We start from the raw sequence: 16,390 nt of genomic DNA, 5'->3' as shown, positions 1-16,390 counted from the left end.
TCTAACTAGGTTTTGCTAATGAATGTTCAGCAGTGTGGGACATGGGAATAAAAAGATAAATCTGATGAACTATAAAATGTTAATTTGGAATGTTTAAAAAATCTGCTACCAAATTTCCATCTCCCTAAAGATCACTTGTTCCCTTACTCATAAAACACTACCAAAGCAGCAATAAATTCAGATATTTCAAAAATCAAGAGAGTGTAAATGGACGCTGATAAAAAGTGATACTGAATTTTAAGCAATTTCTTATAGATGCCCTTGTATAAACTATAATAAGCCAAAACTGCATCTTAAAGAGCTAAATAATATTTTGACTTTTATTCCATACGAAAACTTCTGTAATATGAAATGAACATGAATATAGCTAGATACCCACTGAATTACACAGATTTAGATTGAGGTTTTTCCTGACTATAAAAGATAACATCATAGGTGAATGTCTTCATAATCTTGAAGTAGGAAAGGTCTCTTTAAGCAGGCCATAAGAACTAGAAGACAAATACAAACTTTTTTGAAATTCAATTTCCATTTGGAAAATATATACCAAATCCTTAGAAACCTTTTTTATCTTATTGACTTGATTTATAAATAACTCTCACAAATAAATGAGCAAAGAATTAAGTCAAGTTTTCAAAACCACAAATCAGCAAATATTTCAAAGTTGGATGACCCAAACAGTGACAAGGAATCTGAGAGAAAATGGGAGACTCATGTTGAGATAAAAGATTAAATCTTTCTGGAGAAAAATTTGCTAATAAACTTAAAATGTACACACACTCAAACTCAATAATCTTACTGGTAATAATTTGCCCTATGGATGTACTACAAAAACTTTACATGTAAGACAAAACATAGTGAATAAGAGAATTTGTTATGTGACATCATGCGAATACAACTGGCAAAATCCAGATTCTGAAAAATTGAGTAGGACAATCTAGTGTCTGCAACAAATAAAATGAAGGGGGAAAAATACAAAGAGAACACCGACTGGGAATTTGAGGCCAAGGAATTTTCTTTCTCTTACTGAAATGCATATTCTATTGTAGTTATGTTTTTTCATATGAGACTGAAATATTTATGGGTAAATATGGTTATATCTGGGATTTGTGCCAAATAAATGCAGCTGGGAGTTTGGAGGGGACAGAATGAGTGGAACTGATAAGGGCATGCATGATAGAAGACTGGCCATATGACTGGAGATGGGTGACAGGTATATATAGGGAGGTTCATTTTACTATTCTCTCAACTTCGTTAATTTGAAATTTTCCTAATTAAGAGTTTAAAAAAGACAGACATATACAAAGATACTCATAGCACCATTTTTAATAGCAAAAAAAAAAGAAGAAGAAGAAATACTTATATTTTGGAATACTATGCCTTTATCAAAAAGAATGAGGATGTCTCTGTTGACGTAAAAAAACAAAGAATCTAAAAAAATATTAATTAAATGAAAATTAAATTATTTAATTAAATGAAAAAAATGAGGCACAGCACTTTATAGTATGTGGAAATGAGCCAAGAAATATATACACACACACCTATTTTGCATGCATTTTTCCCCATAAGAAAATTTAAAATAACCATCTATAGCTGTTAACTTTGGGGAAAGGAAATGGTAAGCAGGGGAAGAGTTGTCACTTCCCATTTTGTATTTTCTGAACGGTATGAATTTGGTGAGCTTATACAAGAATTATTTTTCTTCCTTGCCCTCCCCCCTTTTTTTCCATTACAAAGGTGTGAGCTGGGACTGTCAGGAAGATTATAAAGTATTAGTTCTCTTCTCTCATAAAAAAACAATGTACACCAAAGAAAAAAATATTTGTATCTTCCAACTTACAAGGTACTCACCATCTACTGATTCTGAAATATTCCATAAGGATTCAAAGACTTAAGAAGAGATCACTTAAATTTATATAAATAAAACCATTAAAAATCCTTATATTAAGATAACAGAAAGTATGACAAGTTCCAGAAATAGGGTTTCCCAATGTCTGATCTTAGTGATTTAATGGCAACTAGATGAACCATTCTTGCATTCTCATTAATGAATCCTCTGAAACTTTAATCAGTATTAAAATTATGCCCAAACATAAAAAATTAAGCATCAAATACAAAAATTTGCTTTAACACAGTTACACGTAACTTCAAATGGAAAAAACCAGCTATTAAAAATCTCTTAAATTTAGGAAAGTGTCCAGTATATACTGATAAGTACAAATAATAAAAAAATCCATCTTTTACATTTGGAAACTCAGTTATATTTTTCATAGTATTTTTAAACCAAATAGTTTCAACCATTCAAAAACAAAAAACCCACAAAATTCCATTTACTCTGAAATTCATTACATCTTCAAGTTATATATAATATCTGAATTTCCAGAGATATTCATAGTCAAGAACTTACCTATTCATGGCAGGATCATTCATGAAAGCTCGATAACCTTGCAAGTAAAACTTGCAGAGTGTCAGAACCCCCAAGGCAACGAAAGAAACCGTGAAGACCAAGCCCAGAAGTGAGTAAGGAGTACTGCAGCATTCAGCAATACTAGAAAAGAGGGGGTGGGGGTATTGACAGATAAACGTTTTCTCCTGGAAATAATACCACCGTAAGCCTTCAAGTAAGCATCAAGCTTGATCTGATCCTTATAAATTAAAACACCGCAAACTAAAATTTGAGGTAAAATCATCGAACCACTCCACTAATAATTTAAATCCATTCTTATTATTATCCTAACCCACACTTTTAAAAAATCTCTTTGGCAAATATTTAGTATATAGAACCGTACCTGAAACAAAGTCTATTTTTATTAATCTATCATCTCTTTCAAATGCAGTAAGAGCTTAAATTTTGTTCAAACCTTAAGAAAAATACAATTACGTATATATGTATAAAAAAGGAACAGAGAGAAAAATTACTTGGGCAAGACACCTAAACCTCATCTAAAATCTTAGTATTAGGGGCGCCTGGGTGGTTCAGAGGTTAAGTGTCTGAGTTCGGCTCAGGTCATGATTTCATGGTTTGTGGGTTCGAGCCCCACGTCCAGCTCTGTGCTGACAGCTCAGAGCCTGGAGCCTGCTTCAGATTCTGTCTTATCTCTCTGCCCACCCAATCATGCTCTGTCCCTCTCTCTCAAATATAGATCAACATTTTAAAAAATTTTTTAAATAAAACAATAAAAAATAAAATCTCAGTATTACTTTTTTACTTTTCAAATAAGTCCAAACTCATTCATAGCTTACTAATTTGTTAAGCCTATTAAACGATGCTACACTTTATCTGATTGTGCTTTCTAATGGGTAATAATCTGGTTTAAAACATGACCAATCCCAGTCCCCTGCTGAGGTTATTATCCTAACCACAGAATTCTCTTTTCTCTTTAAATTACTTTTTGGATCTTAAAATTCTGCATAAAACTTCTGTAGTAATTACAATATCAATTAAATATCAATAGCAGTGAAATTCGTTAATGAGTTGGCTATCAAAATGTACTTGGTATCAATTTATTGCATGTTTATAGAAGCTAATTATCAGTTAAAGCTGTTATTCTCAGAAAGTACAAAATCAAGGGCACCTGGGTGTCTAAGTCAGTTAAGCGTCTTGATTTTGGCTCAGGTCATGATCTTCCAGTTCATGGGTTCGAACCGCACGGGGCTCTGTGCTGACAGGTCAGAGCCTGGAGTCTACTTCAGATTTTGTGTCTCCCTCTCTCTTTCTGTCCCTCCCCTGTTCATGCGCTCTCTCTCTCTCTCAAAAATAAACATTAAAAAAAATTTTTTAATAAAGTACAAAATCACTCAGTGCCAATAAATTTATTATTTACTTATTACTTACTAAATTAGGTACTGTCCCATGACATTTTTATTGATATTTAATTCTGTGTAAGATTTTCCCTACACCACTTAATGCACAGTGCCCCCATCATTTAGTTGGCCAAGAAACAATGGCTCTATTAATGAAAACTTAAAACTTATACCTGCTTATATGTACTTTCCCAAAAAACAGTTTCATTCTTGCCTTTATGTACCAAAGAATGAAGATATACACACACACACACACACACACACACACACACACTCATGCACACACACCTATGTGCCAGACTGGGGGCCTGGGATTCAAACTCAAGAGTGGAAAAATGACAAATAAGATCTAGCAGAAGCTCTCAAAAAAGATACTTTAGTAGAAAAAGTACTCTGATGATTTAAGACTTTTCTTTTTTTAACCTAAATCTTAAAAACTAAGTCAAAGAACTCCTTTGGGGCAAATAGCAAAGTATTAGGATATACTCATTTCACCAATTATTTGATTGTATCTGAATAATGAAGCAAAACATTACAAATAACATGGCATAGGGGCACCTGGATGGCTTTGTCGGTTAAGCATCTGGCATTTGCTCAGGTCATGATCTCATGGTTCATGGGTTTGAGCCCCATGTTGAGCTATGTGCTAACAGTGCAGATTCTCTCTCTTCCTCTCTCTCTCCCTCTTTGTCCCTCCCTCGTGCTTTCTTGCTCTCTCAAAATAAATAAACTTTAAAAATAATAATATGGCCTAGCACAAGAGTAAATCATAGGGTTTAAACTCAGACGGGATGTGATGTCGGCACTGTTTTTTTTTCAGGCAGTGTCACCTGGGGCAAGTAACTCTTGGCACAGTCTCCTCAGCTATTAAAATGATAATGATAACAAACCACCTATCTCTCAGGGTTGCTGTAAAGATGAAGTGTGAAGCGAAGTATTAGTAGTGTGGTTGGCATATATTAAATACTCAGTAAATGATAATTATTTTTAGTAACATGTTTTCTTTACCCCACCAATAATTTAACTTTCAATTGAAAAAATATTTTTAAAATTTGCTATGTACCTTTTCACAAATCATTTGCTGAAGCCAAATATACCATTATTACATTAGCACCTCTGTGCACTGCCAGACATAGGCATCCACTGAATGAAAATCCTTCAATTAAATATAGGATACTCTAATATAACTAGAAAAAGTTAATTTGCAAAACCTAACTATTCCTAGATCAAAGTGTTCTCTTCCTAAGGTTATGTACGGTATCAGATGTTCTTATTAATTACCTTGTCAGGAAAAGGAAAAGAAGCCTCTCACGTGATGCAGGCTGATCTCGAGTACTGAAATAGGAGTAAATCTGAAGAGCAAATAAGACGAGCCAGAAGACCATGAAAAGTACAGGGACTACGAGTTGATTCCACAGAGACATTCCCAAGGCTAGAAGGCCATATACCTCTACTACCTGAATAAGAAAATAAGATTGGAACACATCTTGTATAACTTCAACAAACACATTTAAACACAAAAGAGTACTTAAAGGGAAAAATTAAATAGCTTTTCTAAATTGTTAAGGTTGTTTCAGATAAATTCCTTTAAAGTTTTCCCTGTATATACAGTTAGTAAGTTCCACATTTTTAGAAATTCACTGAGTTTTCATTATTATTAACACTTGACACACACTCATCAAATGACCACCATAATTGCCCTTATGGTTCAGAGTAAAGTCACTTTCAGAGTAAAACTACTCATCTCTAAATCATAATGATCGGGACTACCATAAATGATGCAATAGTGCGAGTGGCTAGAAGAACAGGCAATTTAAAAGGAAGAATTTTTCAGGATTTAGTCAGGAAATGTTAAAGGTGAGAAACAGTTTGATGGAAGAGAGAATAATCACTGGAGTTTACTCAACTGGAGAGAGAACATATTTAGCAAGTCTTCCCCATACCCCTGATAAATCAATTCACCTTGTTCCTCCTATGTATTTCTCTAACAACATTTCTCAAATTATTTGGTTTGCTAAGTGCATTAACGCAGAAAAAAAAGGTACATGTAAGAAGTTTATTAATCTACTAATAAGTAAATCAGCTTTCTAGTTTGTAATGAAATTGATTGGAAGAATCAGTTTCATAATCTGATTCAGCCTAAGAGCACAGATGTAACCAAGTTTCTAGAGTTACTATGGGAGGGACCAGACCCTGGTAACACAACAGGGTTCTGCAAGACAAGCTACAAACTCTAACCTATAGAGCTAAATGGTCTCGCCGAAACTCTCACGGTGATACCACAATGTGTCAATAAACTAACAAATATCTTAAAATACACTACTTCAAGTTATTCTGATTTCTAATTAATACCTACCTCTAGGTAGATGAAGATCTTTTATTAGGCATTAAGTTAAAATAGATGGATATATAAGTTATTCTAAATTTAAATTCTTTTCATGGCGGGGGGGCATGTAGGTGGGTTAGTCGGTTAAGCATCCAATTTTGGCTCAGGTCATGATCTCATGGTTTGTGGTTTAAGCCCTGCGTTGAGCTCTGTGCTGACAGCTCAGAGCCTGGAGCCTGCTTCCGATTCTGTGTCTCCCTTTCTCTGTGCCTCCCCCACTCACACTCTTTCTCTCTCTCCCAAAAATAAAGATTTTTAAAAAATTATAAAAAATATATTTTAGTAATAAAAAATAATAAATTCTTTCCATCTGTAAATCAATGATTCTTATAAAATCTAGTTAAGATCAACTTCTATTTTTCCCTCACTAGAAAATATTGAAAACAAAAGCAAATTCTCCAACTACTTGCAAAATTATTATTAGCAGCAAACTGATCGAGAGGTAGAGAGTACTTTTCCTCCTTTCCATTCAAGAAACAGATGACTAAAAAGCCTAATAGCCATTTCTTACCTATTCAATTCTTTCCAGGTTGTGAATTTCATAACCTATAATTTATTTTCAACTACAACATCTAGAGATGCATGAAATCTTATGGCAACCAAGAAGGTAAACATGACACTGAAAAATGAAGGCTCTGTCCTTATAATGATTAAACAGTATCCAATTAATATTTACTTCTTCTCTACGGTTTTCATACAAACTAGGCAGGATAGCTCCACAAGACTGAGTTCAAAGGAAAACACTAGTCGTTCTTACTCTGAGTGCAACTACAAAGCTTTTCCATGAAATACCTCTTCACTAAGTATGAGAGTAACTTCCTCTTCTCTGAAAGACCTACTTTTAGGAAAACTGCCAAAGTTAATTACATAAGATGAATAACAAAGGCAGAATCAGGCTAAAGCCAAGAGTATGGAGAAATTTTTCTGGGAAATCTGTCCCTGGGGCTACAACAACAACAAAAAAACCCATTTCACTCAGTAGTTTCAGTTTGGTCAACCTGAAAGCATCCTATACTGTAAGGTCATATACACACAGTCGAGAGGTAGAAACAATGTCCATTTTAACACTTTGTTTTTATAGCTCAATGTCAGTTTTAGTATCTATTTTATATACTGAAACTTACCAATTAAGGCAAATGGAAATAGTTAAATATCTATTGTTTCTGTCTGGGAATAATCAGTTTTAGAGAAACATGACATCATGTTGCAAAATCAGTATATCTAAGCAAAATCCATCATATTATAAATGATTTAACTTCTCAGTTTATATAAATCAGGCAAATATAGGGGGGGAAAAACTGTAGTCACAGGATTATAACCAGGAGAAAAACCAGGATTTGACTTTAGGTTTTCAATTCTGTATTACTTTGGTCTTTGTTACAATACTCAAAATATACAGAATATCATTTGCCTAGCACTGAACTCATTTAAATCTCAGAGCAACCCTATGAGTTAAGTACAACTGCTATTTTTAGCTCTATTGTACGGATAAACCAACTTAAATGACTATCTCTGGGTTACACATCTAGTAAACAACAGTGCCAGAGTGAAAACCCAGACAGAATCATTTCACTGACTCTCTACAGAACACTTCATAATAAAAAATCTTAGATGTTCCTAATTAGGTTGCTACCTAGAAACTGGCCAACAGAATGTGACCACAACCATGACTGTGAAATAACAATGAGCTAAATCTTTAATATAACTAAAAGTTATGTAGAATCTTATCTACCTGTGTGTGGTTGTCAGTCTTACCTGAACCAATTCTCTGTATGCAGACTTAGCAAGGTTATAAGGTACTAAAAGGTTAGACCCAAGGAAATAGAGAACTTCCAGTCCAGTAAAAATCATAGCAAATTTGTTGATGATGACAATGGTCTCCAGAGGGACAAGGCAGAGTCGTGCTAGCAGGGGAAGCATGTGAGCCGAGAAGAGCCAAATCTGCTTCGTCTTCATGACACAGGAGCATAAAGTACACACCACCAACTGACCTAAAATGGGGAGGAGAATGCATTTACCATTTGGTATTCACAAAACAAAACAAAAAAAAAACCAAAAGACACTGCCAATAAGGATGATGACACAGCTTTTGAAAAAGTCTCAGATCTCTTAGATAACAGTCTAAATCAGATTTTTAGCTCACCTGACCATAACTACATATTCATATGTTCTGTCAATTCTGAGCATCAATTCCCTAGGTACTGATCTGAAAAAAGCAGCACAACTATCCACTAGTCTTCATCACATTTCAGATGACATATATAATACAGAAAAATTTTTTATGTCTAGTTCAGTATTATAATAATCCAACTACTATTGTTTATATAGTGCTCTTTTTACAAAGGCTCATCAATATTTAACTGTTCTGGCCTATAGGGAAAAGCATAAAATCTAAGAGATACAGCTATTTCTCGAAGATCATGATGGAACAAAATTCATTCTGAGATTTTCAAGCTTTAATTACACTTACAGCACCCTGTAAGCCTTCTTCCCAAAGGATTCAATAATGAAAGCAAAACTTTAAGCAATAAATTCTTCTCAGATGATTATGCATGATCATTATAGAAAAAAATTAGAAAATACAGAGAAATAAAAAGAGAAATAAACCCAACCTCTTATAATCCAGTATCTTTCGTCCATTAATTAAAGCACTGCATAGAGAGTCTAAGCATTGTGTCTGAAACCTAGTAAGAGCTCAGTAAAAATTAGCTATTCATACTGTTACTTTTCCAGATTTATTCCATACCATATACAAATGTTTTATTATATAAATGAGATTACAGTATACATACTACTTTACGATCACTTTTTTTTCCAGTTAATACATATAATACATGTTATCTCTCTCCATACCAGTAAACATATATATATGTGGGTGTTTTGGTTTTTTAGTTGTATGGTGTATTAAACTGAATGTGTTTAACACATGTTAGCACTTGGCTGTTTTCAAATCGTTCATAATTATAAAATGCTTTGTTATGAATAAGCCTGATGTTTATCGCTTATGACATCCTCACATACTTGGAGCACATTTCCTAATATCTTCTTAGACTAAAGTCCTAAAAATGGAATTATGGAGTCAGAAGAAACGTTTAAGACTTTGACACATACAATCAGACTGCCCTACCGAAACAAAACACCCAGTGTCCAGGGTGCCCATTTTTCCACTGACTTGCCAATAGTAAAAATAATTTAAGGAAGGAAAGGGCAAGGATTATTTCCCAAGCTTTTTTAAATTTGCATTTTGTTGACTACCAAATACAAATAAGTAATTAAAAATAATTTGCAATTATTTGGTAAAATGCTTGATTACATTCTTTGGCCATTTCTACTGGAGAATGTAGCCTTCTCGGTTTGATTAAGATATTAATTTCCTTTGTCATATGCTTATTTTCCCAATGTGTTATTTGAATATTTTAATAATTTTTTCTTGTACAGTTTTTACTGTAAATGGTCAAACCTATCAAACCTTTTCCTTGATGGTTTTTACTTTTGGTGCCATGGTGAATCACATGGGTCCTCCTACTAAAGATCATACAAGTAATCACCTACATTTTTTCTTTAAAAAAAATTTTTTTAATGTTTATTTATTGTTGGGAGAGAGACAGAATGTGAACAAGTGAGGGCAGAGAGGGAGGGAGACACAGAATCTACAGTAGGCTCTGAGGACAGCTCAGAGTCTGACATAGGACCAGGAGATCGTGACCTTAGTCAAAGTTGGACGTTTAACCAACTGAGCCACCCAGATGCCCCACCTATGTTTTCTTTTAGTATTCTTTGAAAATTAATATATTTGGAATTTATTTTTTTTTTAACATTTATTATTTTTGAGAGAGAGAAACAGCATGAACAGGGGTGGGACAGAGAGAGAGAGAGAGAGAGAGAGGAAGACATAAAATCCAAAGCAGGTTCCAGGTTCTGAGCTGTCCACAGAGCTTGACACAGGGTTCAAACTCATGAACCAGGAGATTCTGATCTAAGCTAAAGTTGGACGCTTAACTGACTGAACCACCCAGGTACCCCACCTACGTTTTCTTTTAGTATTCTTTAAAAAAAAATTAATACATTTGGAAATCATTTTAAAAATTTTAACATTTATTTATTTTTGAGATATCGAGAGAAACAGAGCATGAACAGGGGAGAGGCAGAGAGGGAGATACAGAATCCAAAGCAGGCTCCAGGCTCTGTCAGCACAAAGCCCGATGAGGGGCTCGAACCCACAAACTGTGAGATCATGACTGAGCCAAAGTCAGTGCTTAACCAACTGAGCCACGCAGGTACCTCTGGAATTTATTTTAGAATAATTTATTTTAGAATTTCAGTATTTATAAATCTTCACTTAATATAACCAGGTGATTCAAGATTAAGAAACACTACTATCTCATGAAAGACAAAGACCAAACAGGAAAAAAGATCTCAGAGAAAATGGGTAATTCAATGGATAAAAGAAAGTTTCAGAGAAATGATATATCTAAGAAATAAAAAAAAGACAGTCATAGTAAAAAGCGTTCAATGAAAACGAGTTCCTGGATATTAAAAATATACAACAAAAAAAGATCTAAGTGTGTTTTTCCAGAGGTTTTAGTCAGTTGTCTTTTTTTTTAATGTTTATTTTTGAGAGAGAAACAGAAATAGAATGCAAGAGGGGGAGGGGCAGAGAGAGAGAGGGAGACACAGAAGCAGAACAGGCTCCAGGCTCTGAGCTGTCAGCACAGAGCTTGAGGCGGGGCTGGAACCCATGTACTGTGAGATTGTGACCTGAGCCGAAGTTGGAAGGCTTAACTGCCTGAGCCACCCAGGAGCCCCTAGTCAGTTGTCTCAAAACTAGCTACTGGAATAATCCAATTCTTTTCTCATGACTTTGAAATGCCCCTCTAGCATACTTTCAAATTTTTTGTATATTTGAGTCTGCATCAGAACTTGCTATTTTTTAAAAAACTTGAGAGTGAATGAGCACGCATGTGAGTGGGGGAGGGGCAGAAAGATGAGAGAATCCCAAGCAGGCTTCAGGCTGTCAGCAGGGAGCCCAATGCAGATCTCAATCTTAGGAACCATGAGATCATGATATGAGCTCAAACCCAGGGTCAGATATTTAGCCTACTGAGCTACCTTTACACCCTAGAACTTGCTATTTTTTTTTTTCCAATGATCTACTCTGATGACAGTACCACAAAGTGCCATTTCACTGACTGGACAAGTCTCTCATTGCTCCTTTTAGAATTTTATAAAAATTCTTCAACATGTTATCTTCCAGATTAACTTAAGAATTATGTAGTCAAAGTCTCTTCCTTCTTGCCAATGAAGGGCAAAACAATACTTTGAGATTTTTGTTTTGTATTCAATCTACATTACTGTTACAAGAATCCAAAAGTGGCAACCACTTCTACATGAAGCTAAAAACATTTATTAACAATCTACCATGTTTTAATGTGGTATTTTCTCCCAAAAATATTAATTTTAGCCTTTAAAGAACTGATATTTAAATAATGTGAAAAATATTCATAAAGGCATAAAAAGAAGAAAACTCATAATATCAAAATAAATAAAAGCAAAACAAAAGAGGAGAGGCTACCATGTTAGAGGACAGAAAACTAAGAGATAGGAGGCAACTAACTGTGGGTTTAGCCAAGCCATTACTCTAATCCCCACCCTGGATAGAAGACTAAGGTTTACTGGAGAGATGTCAACAGACTCCTGAACATCATGTACAGCCCAGACCAGAAGTGAGATGCTCAAAAGAAATGAGGGCATTAAAACAAAAGTCTGCACCCTGAAAGATGAAATCTTTCTAGATACCCAAACATGCTGCCACGTTTATTGTTACCCATTCTAGTCACTGACATCAGCCTCCCCTACAGGGGAAAAATAGATTCGTCTTTGGGGAAAATGACCAAGTCCAAGTAAAAAGACATACAAATATTCAAAAACAGCCAATCCCATTGAACACCAACTGTGTAACATACCAGTTGGTAAGCCCTAAAGAGATTCCAATCAACAACTTAACTTACTTTAATACAAATGATCAGTTAAGGTTCCCTCAGATATTTAAGTAAAATTTATGGTTAAATCAGTCTCAGATGAGGCCTAGAAATCAGTATTTATAAATCTTCACTTAATATAATCAGGATTCAAATCCAGGCTTAAGAAACACTACTATCCCATGAAAGACAAAGACCAAAAAACAGAAAAAAAGATCTCAGAGGAAATGGATAATTGAAGGAATAAAAGAAAGCTTCAAAGAGATAAGTGATCTACCTAAAAATTAAAAAGGGTCATAGTAAAAAGAAACATTCAATGAAAACAAGCTCATGGATATTAAAAGTATACAACAAAAAAAAAAGGTACAATAAAAGAGTTGGGAGATAAAGTTAGGAAATCTCAGAAAGAAAAAAAAAAAAAAGACAGAGAGGGGAAGGAAAAAAAGGAAAATAGAGCAGTGAGAAAGTTAGGAGGTCAATGTAGAGGGAGTATTATCAAGCTGGCAGGATTTCTAGAGAGGGCCAAGAGAGAGGCTGGCAGGCAACACAGCCGTGCCTGGAGAGGAGAGGCCTGTGGGGAGCTGGTACAGGAGCGCAGAGCAGGGTGGAACCGGAGAGAGCCAGGGTTTGTCACAAGACTGGAAGGTCTTAACTTTAAAAACAAGTGTACTTCTTTGATTAAAGAAAAGTACTTTTGAAAACAAAAGTACTTAGAAAAAATGCTTTAATACTAGGAATGATCAGAAATGTTCACTCTCACACATCTAATTTTCATTGTACTCACAGCTATGGTCTCTAAATTTCCCTGTCCAGCATGAAGTAAACTTCCTCTACACTCTGAAAATTCCCTGAAATCTATGCCAGCACATTCAGTGCTCAACTCTGGGGCTTCAGGCTTCACCTTCTTTCATAGACGACTATGACTCATATGCTAGGATTCTCTTTAAGAGAAGACCACTTCTCTTATTTAGGTGAAAAAAAGGAAGGAGTAGAAATCTCTCCTATAACCTCAAAAAAACTGGAAGTTATTTAAGTTGATGTGCCTATTACAACTGGTAATTCTAAATAAATTAAATTCACAAAGTAATCTTTGGATTTGAGGATTTCACCATTAGAAATAGCTCCAAGAAGTCTGCAACTCTCAGAAATGATAGCATACTAATATGACTTAGTTTTTAATTAGAAGCTCATTAATGAAATGGAAGAAAAGAGAAAGTACCTTTAAAATCCAAATTGAAAGAAAACATAGTACTTAGTAGTTTATGAATTTTATTTCGAACTAATTGAATCTTAGTTGAGTAAACAGTATCACAGACACTGATGGGAAAAATTTAAGAAAATGTTTCATGTTTGTACTATATTGCATCCATCACAGAATAAAAAATAATACTTTACAAGGTTTCTAACCTAGCAAATACAGTTGACACTTAAACAATGCAAGGGGTAGGGATGCCAATACCCCACACAGTTGAAAATGCTTGCCTAATTTTTGACTCTCCAAATATTAACTACTAAAAGCCTACTGTTGACTGGAATTCTTACCAATAACATAAATGCATATTTTGTGTGTTATATGTAATACATACGGTATTCTTACAATAACGTAAGCTTAGGAAAAGAAAACATTATTAAATAGCAAATCATAAGGAAAATGATTTTAAAATCCACTCTGTGAAGGGACGCCTGGGTGGCTCAGTTGATCAAGCATCTGACTCTTGGGTTAAGGTCAGATCATGATCTCAAGGTTGGGGAGATCAAGCCCTGCATCAGGCTTGGCAGAGGCCTGCTTGGGATTCTCTCTGCTTCTCTCTCTGCCCCTTCCCAGCTTACTCCCTCTCTCATAAAAAAAATAAATACACATTAAAAATTATTTAAAATCTACTCTGTGAAGATTAGTATTCTCCTGCCCCTAAGGCAGGTCCTATAACTTTTCTCATCTAACTTAGGTTACACAGTCTCAATCTAACAGTGACCAAAACTCTGAAACTGATTTAGAGTTAAGGCTTATCCCTTACTCTAGCTCAGGCCTCCTATGGGACTATTGATTGACAACCTGCAACTGTGAGAGGGATGGAGAAGTTATGGCAGGCTTAGTCCTCTTTCTCTGCCAGCACTATTGCCCTCTCTTCCTGGCTTATCTAGGGTTGAAGCATATGGGAAAGGAGAGTGGGAAGCAGGAAATTCTTACTAGACTATGCTTTTACAGTGACAGGGTGTTGGTGTGCCTCCAAATTGGGATGTTTAAAACTTACCCTCTTTTCTCTTGAGGATTTTCATGCGTTCTTCTGAGATTGTTCCTATCACTGTGGCTCTGCCACCCTTAGTATTTGTTACATACCCTCCCTCTAGCTCTTTGAGGTTCAATCCCTATTGGGAGTCTTATTCTTCTTAAAAGCCCTCTTAGAAGGACCTAAAAAAAATCCCACAGATTCCTGGGGCCCTTATCTAGTTCCCAGGAAATTAACATCCTTTGCCTACCCAGATCAGAAGGTACAAAGGAACCCTACAAGGCATTTTCACCATGTCCATAGTCAGAAAACATACAGCAAGCCAATGCACTCTTGGCCTTGATACTGTAGTAGAATTATAATACAAGCCACATATATAAATTTTAACCTTCTGGTAACCTCATTTTAAAAAGTCACACAAAAAAACAGGTAAAATTAATTAGCAATATATTTTATTCTACCTAACATACCCCATATATTAGCATATAAACATTTAATCTATATTTAAAAACTAACAAAACATTTTGTATCCTTTTTTGTACTAAGTCATAGAAAGTGGGTATGTGCTTTACACTTACAGCATATCTTAATTTGGACCAGCCATATTTCAAGAGCTCAATAGCTACATGTGGTTAATTTTATTTTTTTTTATGTCTGCTTATTTTATGTGAGAGAGAGAGAGATGGGGAAGGGGAGGGAAAGAGAGTGAGAAGGTGCAGAGAGAGAGAGAGAGAGAGAGAGAGAGAGAGAGAGAGAGAGAGAGAGAGAATCTCAAGCAGGCTCCACACTTTCAGCACAAAGCCTGACATAGAGCTCAATCTCACCGTGAGATCATGACCTGAGCTGAAATCACGAGTTGGATGCTTAACCAATTAAGCCACCCAGGAGCCCCATGGTTAAACTTAGATGGTGCAGCTTTAGATTTTCCAAGTGTGGGTCAGTTCACAGTATCCCCCACTAAGCCATGGAAAACATGTGACTCTCCAAATGGTCTACTGCTGACTCCTTTAAATGTGAATGGTTGGGGAGGTGTTTCAAAGCAAACAGCTCTCTAAAGAAATTCTCTGTAATCTACAACATTTACCCTTGCAACACCCTCTATATGGGTGAGTGTAAGAGTCATAAAATAGGTTTTCTGTCACTTCCTTTTTTGTAATTCCAGCATTACAGGTAGGGTCTGGTACATCACTTGGGATGCTCTATATTATTTTTGGGTCTTAGTTAACACTCCTATTTTCAACATTCTGCTACCTAAATATTTCAATCATGTCTCAAGTTCCTGACATTTCTGGCAATTTATTTTTGGATATAGTGATACCTCTCAAAAACAATAAATAAAGACCTTACATATTTAATTTTAATCTTATAAAATAATAATTAGCTTTATTTAAAAATTAACCTCCCAAATAGTTAACATATCACTAAAAAACACAAGCAACTATAGGCTACATATGATTATTAGCATATAAAGAAAATAATAAGTCTCCACCTACACTTTCAATTCTTTTCTAATACTTACCTATTAAGGCTGTGGTAAACCGATTCATAGAGAGAGGTTCTAAATACATTGGTCCCTCATAGGCAGACTCCAGTTCACTCCTGACATAGTCCCTAAATAAATAAAATGATAAGAATAGTTTAGATACATACTAAGCACACATGGAAAAGAAGCCAGCTAAAGCACAGTATTCTTATAAAAAGCATATTATGTTAATAACACTTCTTTTCACATCTATACTAAGGAAAAATTTAGGGGTAAAGAACTAGCTAAAGATGGCCTTCATTTACTTCTTCCACGCATGGATCAGAATGGCAGCCAAAAGTCCACTTTGTGGGATTTTCGTTTTTCTCATGGCCTATTCCCAGTAAAAAACCATTTGAAACACCATCCCTCAACCCGACTACTTAACTGATAATACCCAATAATATTACATCAGATTTTCCCTCTGTTTTCTCTCTTTCACCATCATACCTATCTTACTTTCCCTGAAGTT

The 16,390-nt window shown here is 35.1% G+C and overlaps 1 protein-coding gene across 3 annotated transcripts in view; it reads right to left on the bottom strand.

Moving 5' to 3' along the window:
• Positions 1-16,390, bottom strand: part of RNF145 (ring finger protein 145) — a 93,197-nt gene that overhangs the window by 13,083 nt on the left and 63,724 nt on the right. For all 3 annotated transcript variants that reach the window (XM_029942935.1, XM_029942933.1, XM_029942932.1), the window contains 4 exons: positions 15,916-16,007; positions 7,946-8,181; positions 5,086-5,261; positions 2,408-2,548 (listed from right to left, as the gene is read on the bottom strand). In XM_029942935.1, the coding sequence (XP_029798795.1) occupies positions 2,408-2,548; positions 5,086-5,261; positions 7,946-8,181; positions 15,916-16,007 (645 nt within the window). The remainder of the gene's footprint in view (positions 1-2,407; positions 2,549-5,085; positions 5,262-7,945; positions 8,182-15,915; positions 16,008-16,390) is intronic.

Source organism: Suricata suricatta, chromosome 6 (genome assembly GCF_006229205.1).
Source record: "Suricata suricatta isolate VVHF042 chromosome 6, meerkat_22Aug2017_6uvM2_HiC, whole genome shotgun sequence".
Taxonomy (NCBI): Eukaryota; Metazoa; Chordata; class Mammalia; order Carnivora; family Herpestidae; genus Suricata; species Suricata suricatta.
This window is presented reverse-complemented; position numbering and strand designations above follow the sequence as displayed.